Source organism: Verticillium alfalfae, genomic scaffold, assembly GCF_000150825.1.
Source record: "Verticillium alfalfae VaMs.102 supercont1.2 genomic scaffold, whole genome shotgun sequence".
In the NCBI taxonomy this organism is placed as follows: Eukaryota; Fungi; Ascomycota; class Sordariomycetes; order Glomerellales; family Plectosphaerellaceae; genus Verticillium; species Verticillium alfalfae.
The window spans coordinates 2162653-2181431 of record NW_003315037.1 but is presented as its reverse complement, the minus strand read 5'-3'; the positions used below and the strand labels follow the sequence as shown (position 1 = coordinate 2181431).

Here is an 18779-nt window from a genome sequence, read left to right as displayed (position 1 = left end):
GGGGTATGGTCAGCGCACCGACCAACCTCGCCTTTAATAAGAATAAATAAAAAACCACCGCCTCCGCCGCCCCCGTCATCAAGTGGTGGCTGAGAGCTTTGTCACGTGATACCCCGCAGCTGGCTCACTCACTCACCAGCTTCTCATGAGCTTTTGATCGTCTTCACCAATCACCAGGGATCAGCGGCAATTAGGAGAGGTCCCCACTTGATCTCGTAGAATGATGTAAGCGCGGCTTGAGGCCGTACACGGGAGGGGTTGAGCAGATAAGTGAAGGAGGGTGAGTGAAGATGGCGTAACGCCATCAAAAGAGTAGATTATCATCCAGCACACACGTCTATCTCACTCACTGTCAAAAGGTGTTCCATATCAACCGTCACCATGGCGCAGCGACCGATTAATATCCTGGTCATTAACCCTAATTCATCCCAAGACATGACCCATGGGATGGAAACAGCCGTCAAAGGCATGACCTCCAACGATGTAAGTCAGGCCGCCCGCTTGCGGTACCAGATAGCAGGCTTACTTCAACTCCCTTCCCGTCCCCAAGTCTATCAAAGTCTATACCTATACAGCCCCGCCAGAAAGTCCCCCCAGCATCGACAATGGCGAACACATAGAAAGCAGCACCGAGATTGTCCTCAAGGACCTCGCTCACTCTGGCGAGCTCGAGAAGTACGACGGCGTCCTCGTCGCCTGTTACAGCGTCCACACCCTCGTCGACCGCCTGTCCAGGCAGTACGGCGACCGCCTCGCCGTGACGGGCATATTCGAGGCGAGCATCCTCACAGCCACGGCGTTGCTGCCGCAGACCATTGTCGGGGCGCCGCCGAGCCAGTGGGGTATCGTCACGACCGGTTCGTTCTGGGAGAAGCATCTCGCTGACGGCGTGACGGGTTATCTGGGCCAGGTTGGCAGCGGCGGCAACACCAAGTTCAAGGGTGTCGTCTCATCGGGCCTGACTGCGGGTGATTTTCACCACGTGAGCCCGGAGGAGGTCAAGGCCAAGCTTGAGGAGGCGACGAGGAAACTCCTCGGCGATGGCGGCGTCAGCTGCATAGCGATGGGGTGTGGAGGCATGGCTGGGCTGGAGGACATTATTCGGTCCACGGCCGTTGCGCAGTATGGAGAGGAGAAGGGCGGCAACATCTACGTTGTTGATGGCGTCAAAGCAGGCATCATGCAGCTGGAGCAGACGATCAGGAGCAGACGGCTGTTCCAGCCGAATGAGGCGTGAAAACAGGGCTCGGTGCAATAGGGCTACTGCGTAGTTTCTTGATCAATCCAGAGAATAATTTATAGCTCACCGTCGCCTCATGGGCAGTCATTGTCATGGTGCGAGAGAGCGGGTGATTGGATGGTATTATTACCTCCACATCAAGCCTTGCTGTAAAAACCTTTCCGGTTGTGGCGCCCTCGGAGCCCATGATATTGGACTTGCGATCAATCACAATGATACGGACCGTGTTGTTCTCGAGCCACTGCTTAAGTTCTTTGACCTCACCATTAGTGAGGAACCAAGCTCGTTTTTGAATGGGCAGCTACTTACTGGCCAGGGCTTGATGGGACCCGGGGGGTAGCATCGCCGCCTTTGGTAGCACCCTTGGCGAATCAGAATGCCATTCCGGTGACTTGCACGAAGATACCTCCAGGACTGGCGAAAGTAAGGAGAAGTGGAATAGCAACATATTGCGAAGTGTCTTGTTGGCAGTTATCTGAAAGCCGAAGAAGACGAACTTCACATAAGGTGCTCCATAGTCATGTCACTTCACAGTGGGAAAAGATCTTTCTTAGACATGCGTCTGCTACTCCATGTCGGCACGCCGCATGAAATTGTCGTCCCCTTTCACAAGTGTGTGGGGTGGAATTGCAGGAGACTGAAACTGCTCAGCACAACGAGGGTTGGTCCTCGATTCCAAGCGAGATCGCCAAGTCATCGAGACACATGCTTGGCTGTATGTCCACCTTCTCAATCACACCGCAAGAGGCTCCGAGGATCTCTCCACAGCGCCTTCTAGAGGCTGCAGAATAGTCCAATGATGCGGCGATGAGGTATCCCGACAGGGATGACCCCGATCCAGCTGCTACCGCCGTGCGTTTGTTTCACAGACTTTACCACGCAGATTTACGTGGAAAAGCAACTGGTCAAAGCATTTCCGACAATGAGAGCACTTGACGTTTGACACTGGCGGCAATCATCAGCTTGATCAACAGGCCGGGTTCTGAGACGAGACCGTACCCTTACTCCATATCGCGGTTGATCTATAACACCAGTACTACAGGCCAACAAGAGCCGTAAAAAGCCTCTAGTCTGCTCATGGTTCCGACAGAGACAGTGCCAAAGTCAACAACCTCGCATAGGTCTATCCAAGAGACGAAACTGCATTGTATCCTACCGGTGAAATCTGCCCAAGCTCGCCATCCTATTCATTAAAAAAAGGTTGAAATCGCAAACCGGCTTGGCACGGTGGAAGCCCAAGAGAGACCCGATATTTGCTCCAAGGCCCATCAGAGAGTATGAAAAAGCCATCATGCCAGTCCAAAGACTATTCACGGTAGGTTGGTGTAAGGGAACCTTTGGCGGAGACAACAAGAACTATGCGCTATTACCAGGACGCTCAAGGACGAGAGAGACTGACGACGATTCCACACGGTGGTATAATGCTATCTACGTTCAACTCGCGTCTTGATATGCCTTTACCAAGATGAATCAGTATGGCGCAACCCAGCGCGCTCAGTCCAACCTCTGCGAGCGTCCCCAAACTTCATTCCAGTCCTTCTTACCCTTTGTCTCGGGTATCCTCCACACAGTGAAGAGGGCGAAAAGCGCGGCGAACCCGGCAAAGATAAAGTACACCCAGCCCGCGCCTCCGAGGGCGCTGTTCAGTGCCGTGTTGATCAAGGGGAAGAACTGCGCAACGAGGAAAGTAGCGACGTAGTTGGCAGCAAGGCACCATGATTGCGTAGCGCCGACGGCTTCCTGGCCGACGAGCTCCGAAGCAAGGATAAACGGCACAGGACCCAGGCCCACAGCGAAGAAGGCGACAAAGAAGGCAACAGAGATGGCGGACAGGAACTTGATGCCCAAACGGATTGACAGCGCAAGGACCAGGGCACTGGAGCCCTGCCCGATGATGGACGCGAGAATACAGGCCTTCCGGCCGAGACGGTCTGGCAGGGGAGCGCAGGCGATAGTCATAAAGAGGCCAATGACGGAGATGAGGATAGTCAACAGAGCAGAGCTGAATGGGAGAAGGTCGGCAAGCAGCGAGACGGAGTACATGATGACCGAGTTGATGCCGATCAACTGCTGGGCAAACATGACGCCAACGACAGCAATGATGGCCGGCCGGTAGAGGGGATCCTTGACGACCTCAAGGAAGCCAAGATGTCTTCCAGTTGTCCTGCCCACAGACAGTGGTGCCGAGTCGGCGTCTTCAGGCTCGGTCTGAGCCAGAAGTCCTTGTTGCTCTGCGCTGCGTCCTTCGCCGTCCCAGCTCTCGACTTCTTCGGCAATGTCAAAATCCTTACCACGGATGCGCTGCAAGATGCGGCGGGCACCATTCACGTCTCCGTTGGCAGCCAGCCAAGCCGGGCTCTCAGGGACGAAAAGCAGGCCGAAAGACTGGACCAGTGCAATAATGGCACCGGTTGCCAGGATGATGCGCCAGGAATCACCGTGACTCAGGAAGAAGCCGAGCGTCTGCGTCAAGAGAATGCCCAGGTTGATTGAAATCTGTGTCATAAAGCCGAACAGGCCGCGCTCCTTGGGAGGCGCAATTTCGCTGACATACAGAGGCACGACAACGGTCGCAGCTCCGGCTGCCGCACCCGACAAGAGGCGGCCGATGACGAGCAGGGCTACACTGGGGGCAATGGTCTCGAACGCGGAGCCGGCAAGGAAGACGAGGGCCGTGACACGCATAGCCGACAAGCGACCACGCTTCGAGGCGAAAGGACCAGCAGCCAGGGCCCCAATCAGTCCGCCGACAACGAATGCAGAGGAGACGGTCGAGAAGGCGGCATCATTCATAGGTATACATTTGGGGAGCAAACCCGGGTTCTCTGGCGGAGAGTTGTCGTGGCGGACTAGTCTTGCTGGATTAGAGTGCTGCGGTATGGCTCGCTTCTTGCAGGATATGACATCTTGAGGAGCATTGAGTTCGGCCTGGAGGGTAGACATGGTTAGAGAGCGGAGGCACTCCAAGGTGACTTGGAAGAGGAGGGGAGGAGGGGTCGAGGCATACAATATGGAACCCGAACTGAAGGGATCCCAATGTGGACACCAAGACCAAGAGGATCAGATACAGCGTGGTGTCGTGCGCGAGCTGTCTGAAACTGGAGGGGGCCATGTTGATTGTGTTGAGGTGAACACCGGGCAAGGTGCAGTTGGAGAAGGAAGAGCCGGTCAAGACGTTGAGGTCTGCGTAGCTTTGAAGGAGGCTCGAGGCGGGACCAACAGCATCCGTGTCACCGATTGGGACAGATCAGCTGTCGCCAGGTGGCTCCACCCCAAGGCTGGTGGGGGGGAGGCGAGTCCGGAGACGACTATCCGGGCCAGCGGTGCGTCAGCGATCTATCTCACTGTCGCACGGCAGGCAGCAAGCCTCGGTATGGCTGGTTGCGTGATTCTGAAGATGATTCATTCGATCAACGAATGGCCGTCAGAGTCGCTAGACATGGACCCCAGAACACCGAATACTGAAGGCCAAACGGGTGCCGAGAAAGCTTCCGAGGCGGGATCTTGCATCTTGTACGAGGTACTCGAATGAGAGCAAGCCGTGCGCTTCCAGTTGATGGGGACATCTGGTCAGCTTCGGCAGAGCTAAGACACGCGGATGGGCAGGTAGCGATAGCAGGGCTGACAGGGACCAGGGCCCTGTGGAAGCTCCAGATGCACTGGCTGTCTGGCGGGGTGGGGGCCAGCACTGTACTGAAGGGCCAGATCGCGGGGGTTCAGAGGCTCCGGGGCACGCCAGCGGAAGCCCCGATCCAGTACTTTTGAGACGTAGGGGTAGTACAGACATCAGCCATCAAAGCCGCAACTATAGCCACATATCATGTGCTGGTTCAAACGGCGACCTCGGATCGACGTGACTAGGCCGGGCGGCTGCCTGTGGCACTCACCGTCCAATCATGGAAAAAAAACGACGGCTGCCGTCTGGTTGAGGGTTTGATTGCATAACCCGCCCGCATGAGCAGCCGGCCAGCCAACATGCCAGCCAGCACAGACGTGCATATGCCTGGCCTGTTTGCTACCGCCTTGACATGCCGTTGATCGTCTCGTGTGTGGAAATCATAGGCTTGATCGTTCTCGCCACGCATAAAGCGCCCGTTTCCCACTTTCACAAGGCCCAGCACCTTGCCCAGACTCAGAGGCTAAAGTCAGAGGCAGCGAGGACATTGGCAGGCTATCCAGCTCTCTACGTGTCACCGACATCCGCTCGCCCTCCTTCGCTTGCTCTTGCTTGCCCTCGCCGCCTGTCTTTACTGCCTCTAGCGGCTCCTCTCGCTGCCCTGCGCCGCGTTCCCAGGACAGACCGAACCATGGCCTTCACGTATGTCCCTGGCACCTTTGACTTCTGGGCGGCGCGCCAGTCGACGCATCTCGTCGACATGCACGAGACAGCCTTCGTCCCTTTCAACGTCCACCAGGCTGTGGGCACGGCAGGGCTGGGATCCTGTTCTGTCGTTGCTATTGCCTCTGAGCGCGCCGTCATACTTGCTCACATCCCGCCGCTGCCGGACTTGCACTCGCAGCGACCCGACGCGGGTGACGCCAACGTGCGGCAGATGATGAAGCGAGTGCGGCGACTGTACCGAGACAACCGCCAGTTCTTCGACAATGCCGAGGGACGCGTTACTTGCGCCATATACGCCGGCGAGGTTGCGCTGCCGGACCAGGTAGCCATCATGCAGGAACAACTACGGCTATTGGGGTTCGAGCCGAGTACCGATTACTACCAGGTGCCAGCCGATGCAAATGTTGGCCGGGGCACCGTCGTCATTGTCGCGCCGCCACATCATCAGGGACAGGTTGGTGTCTACGTCGAGGACAGCCTGGTGTCGTCGCCTGCCTCGTCGCCGTCGCCCCCGCCGTCTGTTCCCACAACGTCGGGTGCGGCGGTTGCCAAATCGTCGTGGGACCGAGCATGACGTTGAAGTCGAGGTGTAGAGGCGGGGTGGTGAACACAGACGACGTGGTACGCCTAAAAGGTAAGTGTAAGACAGGCGGGGTTAGCAGCCAATGGAGGGGCGCTAGTACCCCTCCTCCCCTGCCCCTTCCTCTTGACCACGCGATTATACAAGCTCCCATCCACTAAACAATCGAGCAGGCACGCCCCGTGCGACCACCCCCTGGTCCCCCTTCGTCAGAGCCCTTCAGACCTTCAACGACATCCGACCAATACTCTACCAAACTGCATCTTGACATCGAGTCGTTATGCCACTAACAGTATCATTATTGATAGTTTCCTTTTCAGTCATACCCTGGATTGTTCTCAGCGGGCCCGTGAATGTTTTTCGTTGAAAAGTGTTGTCAGCCCAAGGCAGTCAGTTGTTGCAGTTTCATTTGGCTGTCTCCAAATCCATCGTGAGAGAGAGAGAGAGAGAGAGAGACTGCGGGCCTTCACAACCCTATGTACTTGCTACCCTCGTGAGTCCTGCTGTTCCATACACACCTTAGCTTGACATTCATGGTCACGGACATGGCTTACAAAAGGGGTTCAGACTTCTTGTGTTCGCGCGCCTCTTCATCGATGCATCATCCAAGCATATTCGCCAGCATTCGCTTCGTTGATCAAGAGCACCATGAGAAATTATTTGCAGTGATTCTTCTTGAATATCTGCATCACTCCGACAGGATTACACAAAAGCTGCAACTGACTACCGAGGGCGGTTCGCTCAAAAGCAAGATTGATTGATTGAACGTGCTTTGGGTCCTATCATCGCATACCATATGCCAAAACGCACCTCATAGCGATCAAATTTCGTGGGTCACCACCCTGACCAAATTCTTTGACTTTGACGGAAAAGGATCAGATCACATCCGATAGATCGAATCCTAGTGTGTACTATGATCATCAAATGTGTAAACAACAACATTGAATAATTCAGAAATGACCACTGCAAACCATGACTCCATTATTGACGTGAAGGGCGTGGGATTAATAAGCTATCATGGTCAAGATCAAGTCTAAAGCACGTCGTTGATCGTGGTCTGGATGGGCCTCATGCAGTGCGGTCATTGATACGATTTGTCAGAAACCGGGGGCTGCCAACAACAAGCGGGGAAGAACCTCATATGAGACCCAGCACTTCATCACTCAGTCACTCGACTGCCTTCCTTTTAAACCATTGATTCCCGGTTGTATTCACAGTGAAAGCCAGCATCTCTCGCATTGAAGGTCCAGCACTTTACTTCACATCTCGTACCATTGACGACGTGCACTCCGCAACTATGGCGCCATTCCAACCCTCCAATATTCTCATCCTGGGGGGTACTGGGAACATTGGGTACTACATCGCGGATGCCATCATTAAGGCGCAGCCCCCATTTGAACAAATCACAGTCTTCATTCGAAAAGACTCGTCGAGCAAGAAGCAAGCCTTTGTCAAGGCCTTTGAGGCAAGGGGCGTCAAGGTCATCATTGGTGACCCTGGAGACAAAAGTCGGATATTCAAGCCCTTTACGAGGGGCATCGACACGGTCGTCTCTGCGCTCGGCCGCGACGCCCTCGAGCGCCAGATCGCCCTCATTCGCGAGACAAGAGGCTTCTGAACTCGGTCAAGTGGTTCGTTCCGTCCGAGTACGGCACCGACATTGAATACGGCCCGTCGAGTGCCGCCGAGAAGCCCCACCAGCTGAAGCTCAAGGTGCGCAAGGCGCTCCGCGAAAACACCAAGCGCCTCGAACACACCTTTGTCGTGACGGGCCCGTACAGTGACATGTACTTCAGCCTATCGGACAAGTTCCCCGAAGTTGGCGGTTTCGATGCCGAGAGCAAGAGAGCTGTCCTAATCGAGGATGGTGAGGGCAAAATTGGTTTCACGACGATGCCTGAGTAAGAGAGACCGATCCCGTTGTGTTGAATCCAATATGAGGCGCGAGACTAATGAGCTCCGCAGTGTCGGAAAGGCTGTGGTAGCTGTCCTACGGCAGCCCAAGGCGTCGTTTGGCAAGGCGATCAAGGTGCAGTCCTTCGTGGTGACACCGAAACAGATCCTCGCCGAGTTTGAGAAGCAGACGGGCGGGGAGAAGTGGAACATATCCTACACGTCGCTGCAGAGCCTGAAGGAGGCAGAACAAAAGGCTTGGAGCCAGACGCCGGGCACCGCGACGCTGTACACGCTGGGTCGTATCTGGGCCGAGGGTGGCACTCTGTATGAAAAGACAGATAATGAGAGCATTGGGTTGAAGGAGGCAGAGCTCGAGACGCTCGAGGCGTCCGTCAAGCGGGAGCTGGCGACAGGCTGGACTCCAAAAGTAGTGGATGGGAAAGCGACTCTCCCGGTGTGAAGACTGTTGTATTAATCTAGTCATTTGATCACAATGTGTTTGGTCCCATATGGCTGAATGACAAGGATGGCTCCAGTATGTGTTCTTCACGAACGCTCTATGGAGATTCCATGGTCATTCAATTCAAGAAATTTCACTGAGAAGATACGAAAGCACTCTTCGCACTTCTAGGGCTTCTTGCGGTGGTGATGCCTTGCCTAAGGTATGAAGTGGTATACCACGTCGACTGGCACCTTGGTCTGAATATTGACCGTGGTGGAGCCCGGTAAGTCGGTGTGCCCCACTGCCCCACCATGCAGCTCAAGGTGAGCGGTGGCAGGGGTCTCAATCGGTGTCCTTCCCCAATCGCCCAAAACTTTTTTTTCTAGCAGGCGCAATGGGGAAAATCCCACGATCGTTCATTCTACGCCATCCCACCACGACCTGCTCACCCGCGAACCCCGACAACGATCGGCAATCCGTCCAGAAGCCATGGCATTAAAAGAGGAGCTTCCGGTGGCTTCCAGTCACAAGACGGAGAAGAAGCAGAAGAAAGAGAAAAAGAAGCGATCCCGAGAGGACGATCCTCTTGTGACAGACGAACGCAAGCACAAGCGATCCAAGAGCACAGCCAACCGTGCAATCTCACCAGACCTCTCGGCTTCTGCGAACACAGACGCCAACGATAGCGTCGTCGAGGTTGAAAAGCCAACCAAAATGTCGAAAAAATCAAAGAAGAGCAAGCAGGAAGACCCAGCAGATGCGGGGGACGCGGTGCAAGAGGTTGCCGACAAGAAGAAGCGACGCATGTCCAGGAGTCACGATGACGAAGACGATCGGTCCGAACTGAAGACCAGCACCAAGAAGAGCAGCAGTAAAAAGAAGAGCAAGAAGGAGGCCACGCCAGAGTCGTCCGAGGCCGACCAAGCTTCAGGATCCTCAGAAGACGACGAAGCCGAAAACCCCGACGTCATGGACATTGACACGCCTTTGCAGCCCAACCCTCCCAAGTCTACATCTAGGCTGCACCAGCCGCTCGATACCCCCGCCAAACCACGATACCCATTTTTCACACAAACCGTCTCCCTCTTCCTGCCCATCTACCCCATCGGCTGGGCTGGCCCCCTGCACCGCCGCTGCGACCCAGCACCTCCAGCCCATGGTCAACCGCTACGTGCCAGTCCTCGGCGGTGTTCTGCTCGGCTTCCGCAACGTCGCTGTCTCTGAGCGCCCCGGTCGTGAAGACGCGGCTACGAGTGATTCGGACGTTTGCAAACTTGGTGCCATTGATGAGTTCGCCGTCGGCTTCGGCTGGGTCACGGCGGACGTTGACCTCTTCGTCCCGAAGCGCGGCGCGTGGATGGAGGGCAGCATCAACCTCGAGAGCGAAGGTCACGTCGGCGTTGTGTGCTGGGGCAAGTTCAACGCCAGCATCGAGTCGGCGCGTCTGCCGCCTGCGTGGCGCTGGGTCCATCTTGGCACCGACGAGACCGCAGCGACGAGCGCCTACGACGACACCGTTTCCAACTTTACTGCCGAGGAGCAGCACGGTGCCGTGCGCCAGATTCACGCTACGGGCTACTGGGTTGACGAGGCTGGCCAAAAGGTTAAGGGTCGCGTGCGCTTCCGTATCAAGGCTTTCGATGTGGGCGTTAGCGGAGACCACGGCTACCTCTCCCTTGAGGGAACCATGCTCGACGCCGCTGGCGAGGCTGAGGCACGCCAGCGCGACGCCCAGCAGGAGCTGCGGCGGCGGAAGGGCAAGTCGGGCGGTGTGCTGCGCAAGGAGCGACGATACGTGCCCGACTTCAGTATTACAAAGTTCGGCGAAGTTGAGAACGAGGAGGAGAAGGCCTTGGCACAGGAGGTATGGGAGCACACCGAGCCGGCCAAGGACACCACCGAGACGGCGCAGGACGGCGAATACGCCGGGCTTTCGCACGAGGCCGCTTAGATGGCGAGGACCTCGCTGACGCTGCGGAAGAAATGATCGAGATTAGATGTGGGAACTGGGGGTTGGGGAGTTGGGCTGCCTCATTTCAGGCAGATACAAAAATGGCTTCGAGCGCAATGTAACCGTTTGTTTACCTCGTCTGAATATCGCATGACTTGGCCAGACGCAACTACGATGCGCCGTACTCATAGAGTTCATTTGTTGCGATGTTTGCGTTGCAGGCCAGCCACAAGTTGCCAGCCAATTGCGCTGAAGTCGGAGTGACCTGTTCTGTACAGGCTTCGGTAGAGGCTTCGGTAGCATTGGATTATTGATTTGTCGTGGGGCTGACCTGGCGACGTAAGACAGCGCTAGGGCTCGGGTTTCTTCATTACTGATCACTACACTTCGCAATGCTTGGCATTCGTGGCCCTTTAACAGCTTCTGGCACGAGGCTTGCACTCACGCAGTGAGCAAACGCCTCCTTAGGCACCCATTTAGTCAATCACGATGTTTTTCAACGATGACTCTGAAAAGCGTCGTCATCTCTTGCGCCGTGGCTTCAGCGACAGCCTGCAGCCATGGTATGCAACAAGACTCAGAAGCGAGCACATGCAAGGTGATGGCTCAGCTAAGTCTTGGGCCTCGCCTTGGGATCTAGACATGTTGACAGTTGGACCAGTCAACGACGGGCCATAAGGTGGTCTGGAAACTATATAAGAGCATCACCGAGTGCAGTTTCGTACAATGTTCCTCCCCAACCAGACAAACACGCATCAAACAATCTCATATTCTACTACTCACCACACTACAAGAATTTATCATGTCTACCAAGCTCGTGACCGTTTTTGGCTCCACTGGCGCGCAGGGCGGCAGCGTTGTTCAGGCCCTCCTCCGCGACAAGTCCGGCGTCTTCAGGATCCGCGGCATCACTCGCAACCCCGAGTCCGAGGCGGCCATCAAGCTCGCCGACTCGGGAGTGCAGGTTGTCAAAGCCGATGGCCTCAAGGGACATGAGCTCAAAGCTGCCTTTGAAGGCAGTTGGGCTGTATTTGCGAACATCAATTCTGATGATCCCGTAAGCCCTTCGTTGGTTGTTCCCGAAGCGAGTGCGGTGACTGACTAGGAGACACAGTCTATCAACGAAAAGGGGGGCTCTTCCGAGACAGACATGGGCAAAATCATAATCGACGCCGCCGCTGAAGCTGGCGCCCAGCACTTTATCTTCAGCGGCATGGCCTCCGCTGCCGAGACCACGAAGGGCGAGTTCCCGAACCAGGCCTTTGACGGTATGTGGACTCTTAAACGCCCCCCTTCTGTCCTCGCAGCATCAACCATCCTCTAACATAGGCCAGAGAAACATGCCATCGGGCAGTACGGCCGTGGCAAGTCATTCGTCTCCTTCACTGACGTCAGCCCAGGCTGGTACATGGAGACCTTCCTCTGGCCAGATATTGCTCCCATCTTTGGCGGATGGCCCTTCAAGGCCGACGACGAGGGGTATCTGACTTTCAGCTGCCCGCGCTGGGATGGATCGGACGACGCCGTGCCGCTGATCGCCATGGCCGCTGACTACGGCGACATTGTGCACGGCGTCCTGCTCGCGCCGGAGCGGTGGAACGGGCAGCTCGTGCAGGGCATCAGCCAGTCCCAGGCGCTAGAGAGCGTGATCCCCGATTACAAGAAGGGTGAGCACCACATCCACACATGTCTCAGGACAAATGCTCGATCTCTTGCCCATGCTAACGAAAGACGCAGTCACTGGCAAGAAGGCGCGCTTCCGCTTCATGGACAGCTGGGAGGACGTCCAAACGTACGGCGTGACGGCCCTTGTCACCGTGCAGCGCATGTTCGGTTTCTGCCAGCAGTCGGGCGGGCTTTACTATGGCGTACCCAACGACACGGCGGCCGCTGTCGAGCTGAAGAGGGCGGCAGCTGCGGCGCAGGGAAAGGAAGGCGAGGATGCCGAGTTGATGACCCTGGAGCGCTTCTTTAGACAGCAGTTTACCTAGTTGCTGGCCCTTTCTTCTTTGTGTCTAGGAGTTCCATCTCACGTCTTGTTCCGTTTCGCATCTGGCCTCGATGTGTATTCGTTTCCTCCGTTCAGGAGTACTACTATCTGCCTCATCTCCCAGTTGTGTTCAAGCCTAGGTTTTGCCTCGCCCTTATCAAGAACGCCTTACATTTGACAAACTTCTACACTGATCTCGTCATCCGCAATATATGCACGCGGTTTCGTCTGTCTGAACGTAGGCTAGTCGGCGGCAATTCGTCCAAATGACAGATTCCACCCACGCGCGATAAGTAGTGATCCGCGAGGTATCTGTCTGCAGGGTGTATGAGAGCTTTGAAAGGGGAACAAACATTAGAACTTGATATATCCGTACTCATCTTACAAAAGTCTAATTCTATAGGAAGCAAGTCTTTCACCAGGACGCCGCGCTCAAGCCAAATCTTCCGAGGGCACTGCCATCGCCGCCATCACCGCCATCAAACCACGACTCCAGCGTGTCGAGGTTGGCAAACTGCTGCGCAAACACCATTCCCTCGCGCCTTCTGTTCTCGACCATCTTCCAGTCCCACGAACCATCGTTGGCGACCTCGCCGAGATCCTCCTCGTCGCCAACGCCGTGGGTCGCGCGCAAACCTCCGGCCCTCGGATGCGCGGCAGTAGCCTGCTGCTGTCCAATGATGTAGCTCGGTGTATTGTCACCTGCGAGCTTGAGACGTATTTACTGACGGCAGTAGCGTAGAATCTTGTGCTTCACCGCATTGGCTTCTTTGCTGTCGGGACGGCCCTTGCGCGTGCGCGCGCGGCCCAAACTTGGTGTCGAGGTACTCAGAGGGGCGGGCGATGCCCTTGGGCACGAAGTGGGTGACCATGTAGAGCCACTTGCGGTCCCAGGCGAGGATGCGGGTCCACATTTCATAGGGCGCATAAGCCGTGATCTCGCGGCGGAAGGAACAGTGGACGGCGCCGAGCATGATGCCGAAGTTGCCGCGGCGGGGCTTGCCCGTGATGTCGTCGATGATGACGCCTGTCTTCGTGTTGTGCGTGAGCTTGCGGAAGCCGGGGCGCAAGAGGTGGGAGGCCATGTGGGAGCGTGCAATGTCCAGGTCGGAGAAGTACGTCGAGTTCGACTTGTGGATGTTGTAATCGATCTCCGTCAGGGGAGCGTGTGATTCGGAGATCAAGGGGCGGAAGAGAGAGCGCGGGCCGAGGCGGGGAGCCTTGCGCATGAAGCAATGGTAGAGGATGGCGTGCCAGAGACGGATCTGTCAAGCAAGTCAGGGGGTGACGCAGTCAAGAGGGAGCGGGGAGCGGCGTACGGTCCACATGCCAGGCAGGTTCTTGAAGTTGAACAGCGCGAAGATGAGCATCAGGATGCGGCTGATGCGCCCTGGACCGGTGAAGAAATCCTTAAGAACAGTCCTCCACTGGATCTTGTAAGCTGCAAAGGCAGCGCCGCCGTAGATGGAGAGACGGAGCAGGCGGATGACGCGCTCAGGTATACGATCGAGCTCGGCCACAGAGGGCACCATTTTGGAAAGGGCTGCCATTGCAAAGGCAATATCGAAGGGCTGAAATGCAAGTCGTAACGGGTTTGTCGATGTTGGCGATGCTGATGCTGACGATGCTACCTGTGGAAGGACTTATTTTCGTGGGCTGCTGGGTGTCGGATTGGGCGCAGGGTATCAGCGATGCGATGACGAGCTGCGCCTAAAAGTATGATGAGGATGGCGACAATCCAGAGCGATACAGCACGAAATATGCAGAAGGCGATGCTGGAACACTTTGATGCGATGGAGTAAGCAGCGGCAGCAGGCGGGCTGACCATCCGAGGGGCAAATGAGGTGTTATCAGAGGCCGCTCCTCAGGCTGTGGTTGAAGACATGAATGCGAATGTGAATGTGAAAATGCCGAACCGAGGCACTGGTCCGTGGAAGATCCATCTCGCGTCTGGGCATTTGACAGCTTTCCGATAAATTTGTTGGGTAACGTCGCGGGATCGCGTGGAGCGCAATGTCCGAGTGCCTGTTGTCCCTGACCCTAGGTACCTGATTAGGCACGTTTGGCAGGTACGGCCTCTTGGGACTTGCCTCCCTCAGCACGCGCTAGCGCTGAGTTTCCTTGGGAAGGTGCTCAGGGGGGGTGCTCAGGAAGGTGCACCCAGCACCCGGGCAGGTGCATCCAACGTCTGTACTTGCCCTCGATTACGGCTAGCTCCATCGCCATTCTGCCTCGCGTCCCCATTTTCTCCCGTGCTTCTGTGTGCAGATGGCCTCCGTTGGAGTCTTCAGTTGCTCCGAGTCTGAACATCCTGTAGCTCGTTGGGTAGATGCCGACTCGTCGCCTCGACCGCATCTTCTTCACCAATTCCATCCTTGATCAACGGTCTGATGGTCGCATCCAGGTTACCAGACGACAGCTTCCTGCCATCAGAAGGTCACATGGCGCGCCACTACACAAGAACACACAAGTGGCCGTCCATGTGGACCTGACCAGCGATGTCATGCAGTACCACAGTTCTATATGCCCTCTACACGATGACGGCCACAATCGAAACTAGCAGATTTTCGTGAAGCAGAAGTCCCGAACATCTGTCTGTCTGACGATCCAACGGGGGCTGTCTTCCCAGAGAGACTTGTTCAATCTTCGTCTGGAAAGTAACTCGAATTTTCATGGATTCAGCATCCTCATCTGAAACCCGTCATCTGCAGGCTCGACGTCGCATGGTCCGATGCATTGGGCTGGGGCACCGTCTCTTTATACAACGACATCATGACGACCTGCGAAAGGCAGATCGTGTAGGAATGGGTTCGTTGGAGGCGCAGCCATAACGCCAAGGGTTAATCTCCCGCACTTCCGGGACCCGGAGTACGCATTCGTCCAAACCCCACCACACCCCTTTGGCGCCTCGTATCCCTTTCAGTGAGCTGACCGCTAGGCAGCTATGTCATGAACCTGTTCTGGGGTGTGGCACGGCACCAAACTTGGCTGATCGCATCGGATCTCGTGTTTTTCCCCCTCCAGATCTGCGGCTTCCTCACTCGTCACTCGAGACCTCGCACCTCCCCATTGCACCTCTTCAACGCTGTCGTCCGCTCTCACTCTCGACGCTCGTTCCCCATCTTCAACGTCGCCAGGTCAATTCGACACATTCGCCTTTCCTCCGCACGTCACGTCTCAGCACCGAGGGTCACTCGCTACGCCCTCATCATGATGTGGCAATCATGCCTCAGTCTGGGTCTTTTGACGCTCTTCTCCTCAGCGTCTGCAGAGAGACTGCTTCGATCCAATTCCCTTGATTCTTGTCAGAAGGACTCCAGTTTCTCCGCGAGTCTCTTCAATGTCGTGTACACGCCTGATAACAACACCATCTTCGCCCAGCTGTCTGCCATGTCGACAGTCAACGACTATGTCATCGCCGAAATCGTGCTTGACGTTTACGGCTATCAGGCTGTGCATCAAAATTTCGACCCTTGCACGCTTGAGGACATGAAAGCCACCATCTGCCCCCTCACCGTTGGCAAATTGCCCCCCCGGTTCAACTTTCGGGTTGGTGACAGCGTCAGCAAGCAGATCCCCGGCATTGCATACGCCTTCCCCGACCTTGACGCCAAAGTCCGCGTCCATATCAGGAGCACACGAACTGATGAAACCCTCGCTTGCGTCGAGGCCAAGTTTTCCAATGACAAGACGGTCGATCTCGTCGGTGTCAAGTGGGCCACCGCTGCCGTAACCCTCGTCGGCCTCATCACGTCTGCCCTCATGTCCGGCGTCGGCTACACCAATGCCGCTGCTCACTTGGGCGCCAGCACCTTGTCATTGTTCGCATACTTTCAAGCTCAGGCCATGGTCGGTCTCAGCGGTGTGCCTCTGCCGCCTGCCGCCCACGCTTGGACGCAGAACTTTGTCTGGTCGCTGGGTCTGATCCGCATCGGCTTCATGCAGACCATCTTCACCTGGTATCAGCGCTCAACAGGCGGCGACGCGGCCGGGCTCCTCGACAATGCACTAGGTGCATCGGTCCAAGTGATGAAGCGATCTTTGGACCCGGCAGCTGGCGGGCTCCAGAAGCGAAGTAACGTCATGCTGGACACGGGTGCCTATGTCGTATACGGCATCCAGCGTGTGGGTTACAAGGCACACATTGAGACCACCAACATTGTCATGACCAGCATTGTCTTCAGTGCCTTCCTGGTGCTCATCAGCGCCTTGTTCGTCTACCTTGCTCGCCTAATCCTCAACTTCTGCGTCAAGCGGGGGTGGGTCAAGGACACCCGGTTTCCGGAGCTGCGCGGAGGCGGCTGGCGCATGCTTCTCAAGGGCATAACTCTTCGCATGCTGCTTGCTGTCTTCCCCGCCATTGCCATCTTCTGCTTCTGGGAGTTCACCCAGGCCGATTCGGCAGCCATCGTTGTCCTCTGCGTATTCCTCTTGTTCGGCAGCATGCTCGTTCTTGGCGTGGCGGCGGTTCGAATCATCACCATCGGAAGGAACTCGAAAGCCGTGCATCGGTCTGCTGCGTTTCAGCTCTTCTCTAACCAGGAGTATCTCCAGATTTGGGGTTTCCTCTACGTTCCATTCCGAGCAACGGCCTACTATTATATTCTGCCTCTGCTCGTACACACGGTCGTCAAGGCGGCTATCATTGCCTTTGGACAGCACAATGGCGTTGCGCAGGCGATTTGCCTGATCATTGTCGAAGCCGTCGCTCTGGCTGCCGCAAGCCTTCTGCGACCATGGATGGCCAAGAGCATCAACGTTCTCAACATTGCCATCTGCTCCGTTAACTTTGTCAACGCAATCTTCCTCTTCTTGCTCACCAATAAGTTTGACGCCCCGGGTCTCCTCGTTGGCGTGGTTGGCATTCTCATCTTCCTCGTGAATGCCATCTTCTCCCTGATCCTCCTGTTGCTCGTCATTATTTCGAGCATCATGGCTTTCTGGAGGAAGAACCCTGACGACCGCTACCGCGCCATGGACGACGACCGTGTCATGTTCTGGAAGTCGAGGACGAGCATGGTGCCCAGCATGGTGGCGACTCAGGAATTGGAGGCGCTGGCTGCGACAGCCCGCGGGGCGAAAGACAGCCAGGAAGGCTCGCACCGGATCGAGAGTCCGCCCTTGACCCCAACCATCGGCGCCCGCCCCGGCTCGCGTCGTGTAGACAGTCCCGCCCTCAACGAACGGTCAAGTAGCGTCCATGACTCAGTCAGGGATGACCAGCATGCGGCTCCGCGAGCCCCCTGGAAGCGTAGCAACAGAGACAGTGGTATGACGGAATAAGATGGGCGGCGCTCGGGTTATCTCCTTGGAAGCTGTGGACATGTTGGCCTGGGTACCGGCAGCGGGCTCAGCAGCGAGCCCGCTGCCCCAAAAGACGCATCTCGCTACCTAATGAGAATTTCGTTCTGTGTTCAATCACCAGCAGCTCCCGCGATGCTCCGAGTCGTCCATGTCGGCAAACCCCAAATGATTATTGTAGGGTGAGATACACGTGGATGATGCTGGCTGACATGGAGGCGTGTAGTGAGGCTATGGGGCGCACCTGGAATACGCTGGGTCTCCTGTTTATTTGCCGCATGAGTCGATATCAACACTAAGGAGACAGCCCAGCGGAAATCCTCTCGGGTTTGGAGCTCGATGTCTTAGTAGGCCAGCTCCGTTCAAGTGCAAGGGCGAAGCAGGTGCGAAGTGCCGGTAGCCAGAGCCCTTGCAGATGGACATCGTAACCTGACATTCTGTAAAAGGGGTTTTGGCCAGCGTGACTTGACGCAGGAGCTGGCCTGAGCGACATGGCCTGGCAAAGCTAAGACTGAGGCAGGGAGGTCCGGATCGCGTTCCGGCTTTGGTCTCTATCCTCGTCAGACGAACTCGATACGCAACTAGGGCTATAGAGTTGTGCGACCCGCGGGTGAAGAAGGCTTGCCCGCTGCATTGATTTCGTCTTGCTCGTCGGCAATTCTGCGACAGCAAGCCCGGACCATGGACACGATGATGATAAAGCACATGGCAGATGGAGTGCGACTCTTCGGGCAAGTCTTCCTAGCACGCGACGTGGCTCGGCGTGGGGTTCCGAGTCGCAGACGCTGGGCTGGTGGGGGAGCCCCCCCTGATGCCGTGCCGGCTGGCTCACTATACATGTATGTCGGCAGGTATCGTCGCCTGGCGGTTCATCCTCCAGCTTACAAGTACCGATCAAAAGCAACCCAGTCGGGACCCCTTGCTGCCCGCTCGAGTGGCTCGCTCGAGTTCGCGAGAATAGCAGCCGACGGCATTGCTACTCAATTCACATTGGCCCACGGATGGGGAGCGAATCGGCCCAGCAGCGTGACGGCTCC

The 18779-nt window shown here is 56.3% G+C and overlaps 8 protein-coding genes across 8 annotated transcripts; 6 read left to right on the top strand and 2 right to left on the bottom strand.

Annotated features, from left to right (window-relative positions):
- Window positions 1-381: 381 nt before the first annotated feature.
- Window positions 382-1237, top strand: VDBG_02132 (conserved hypothetical protein; the record flags this gene model as incomplete). Its single annotated transcript, XM_003007898.1, has 2 exons — window positions 382-483; window positions 551-1237. The coding sequence occupies 2 exons, from the start codon at window positions 382-384 to the stop codon at window positions 1235-1237; spliced, it is 789 nt and encodes a 262-aa protein (XP_003007944.1).
- Window positions 1238-2734: 1497 nt separating this feature from the next.
- VDBG_02131 (sugar transport protein) lies at window positions 2735-4183 on the bottom strand (the record flags this gene model as incomplete). Its single annotated transcript, XM_003007897.1, has 1 exon — window positions 2735-4183. One exon carries the CDS (start codon window positions 4181-4183, stop codon window positions 2735-2737), a length of 1449 nt encoding a protein of 482 aa, XP_003007943.1.
- A 1364-nt stretch (window positions 4184-5547) lies between these two features.
- VDBG_02130 (conserved hypothetical protein) lies at window positions 5548-6156 on the top strand (the record flags this gene model as incomplete). The annotated part of the gene is made up of 1 exon (XM_003007896.1): window positions 5548-6156. One exon carries the CDS (start codon window positions 5548-5550, stop codon window positions 6154-6156), a length of 609 nt encoding a protein of 202 aa, XP_003007942.1.
- A 1303-nt stretch (window positions 6157-7459) lies between these two features.
- On the top strand, window positions 7460-8518 carry VDBG_02129 (isoflavone reductase family protein; the record flags this gene model as incomplete). The annotated part of the gene is made up of 3 exons (XM_003007895.1): window positions 7460-7708; window positions 7792-8063; window positions 8128-8518. 3 exons carry the CDS (start codon window positions 7460-7462, stop codon window positions 8516-8518), a joined length of 912 nt encoding a protein of 303 aa, XP_003007941.1.
- A 696-nt stretch (window positions 8519-9214) lies between these two features.
- VDBG_02128 (DNA-dependent RNA polymerase I subunit A43) lies at window positions 9215-10451 on the top strand (the record flags this gene model as incomplete). The annotated part of the gene is made up of 2 exons (XM_003007894.1): window positions 9215-9408; window positions 9494-10451. The coding sequence occupies 2 exons, from the start codon at window positions 9215-9217 to the stop codon at window positions 10449-10451; spliced, it is 1152 nt and encodes a 383-aa protein (XP_003007940.1).
- Window positions 10452-11253: 802 nt separating this feature from the next.
- On the top strand, window positions 11254-12442 carry VDBG_02127 (conserved hypothetical protein; the record flags this gene model as incomplete). The annotated part of the gene is made up of 4 exons (XM_003007893.1): window positions 11254-11508; window positions 11557-11719; window positions 11786-12118; window positions 12189-12442. The coding sequence occupies 4 exons, from the start codon at window positions 11254-11256 to the stop codon at window positions 12440-12442; spliced, it is 1005 nt and encodes a 334-aa protein (XP_003007939.1).
- A 414-nt stretch (window positions 12443-12856) lies between these two features.
- Window positions 12857-13973, bottom strand: VDBG_02126 (conserved hypothetical protein; the record flags this gene model as incomplete). Its single annotated transcript, XM_003007892.1, has 3 exons — window positions 12857-13143; window positions 13199-13706; window positions 13761-13973. The coding sequence occupies 3 exons, from the start codon at window positions 13971-13973 to the stop codon at window positions 12857-12859; spliced, it is 1008 nt and encodes a 335-aa protein (XP_003007938.1).
- A 1417-nt stretch (window positions 13974-15390) lies between these two features.
- Window positions 15391-17724, top strand: VDBG_02125 (DUF907 domain-containing protein; the record flags this gene model as incomplete). The annotated part of the gene is made up of 1 exon (XM_003007891.1): window positions 15391-17724. One exon carries the CDS (start codon window positions 15391-15393, stop codon window positions 17722-17724), a length of 2334 nt encoding a protein of 777 aa, XP_003007937.1.
- Window positions 17725-18779: the final 1055 nt, after the last annotated feature.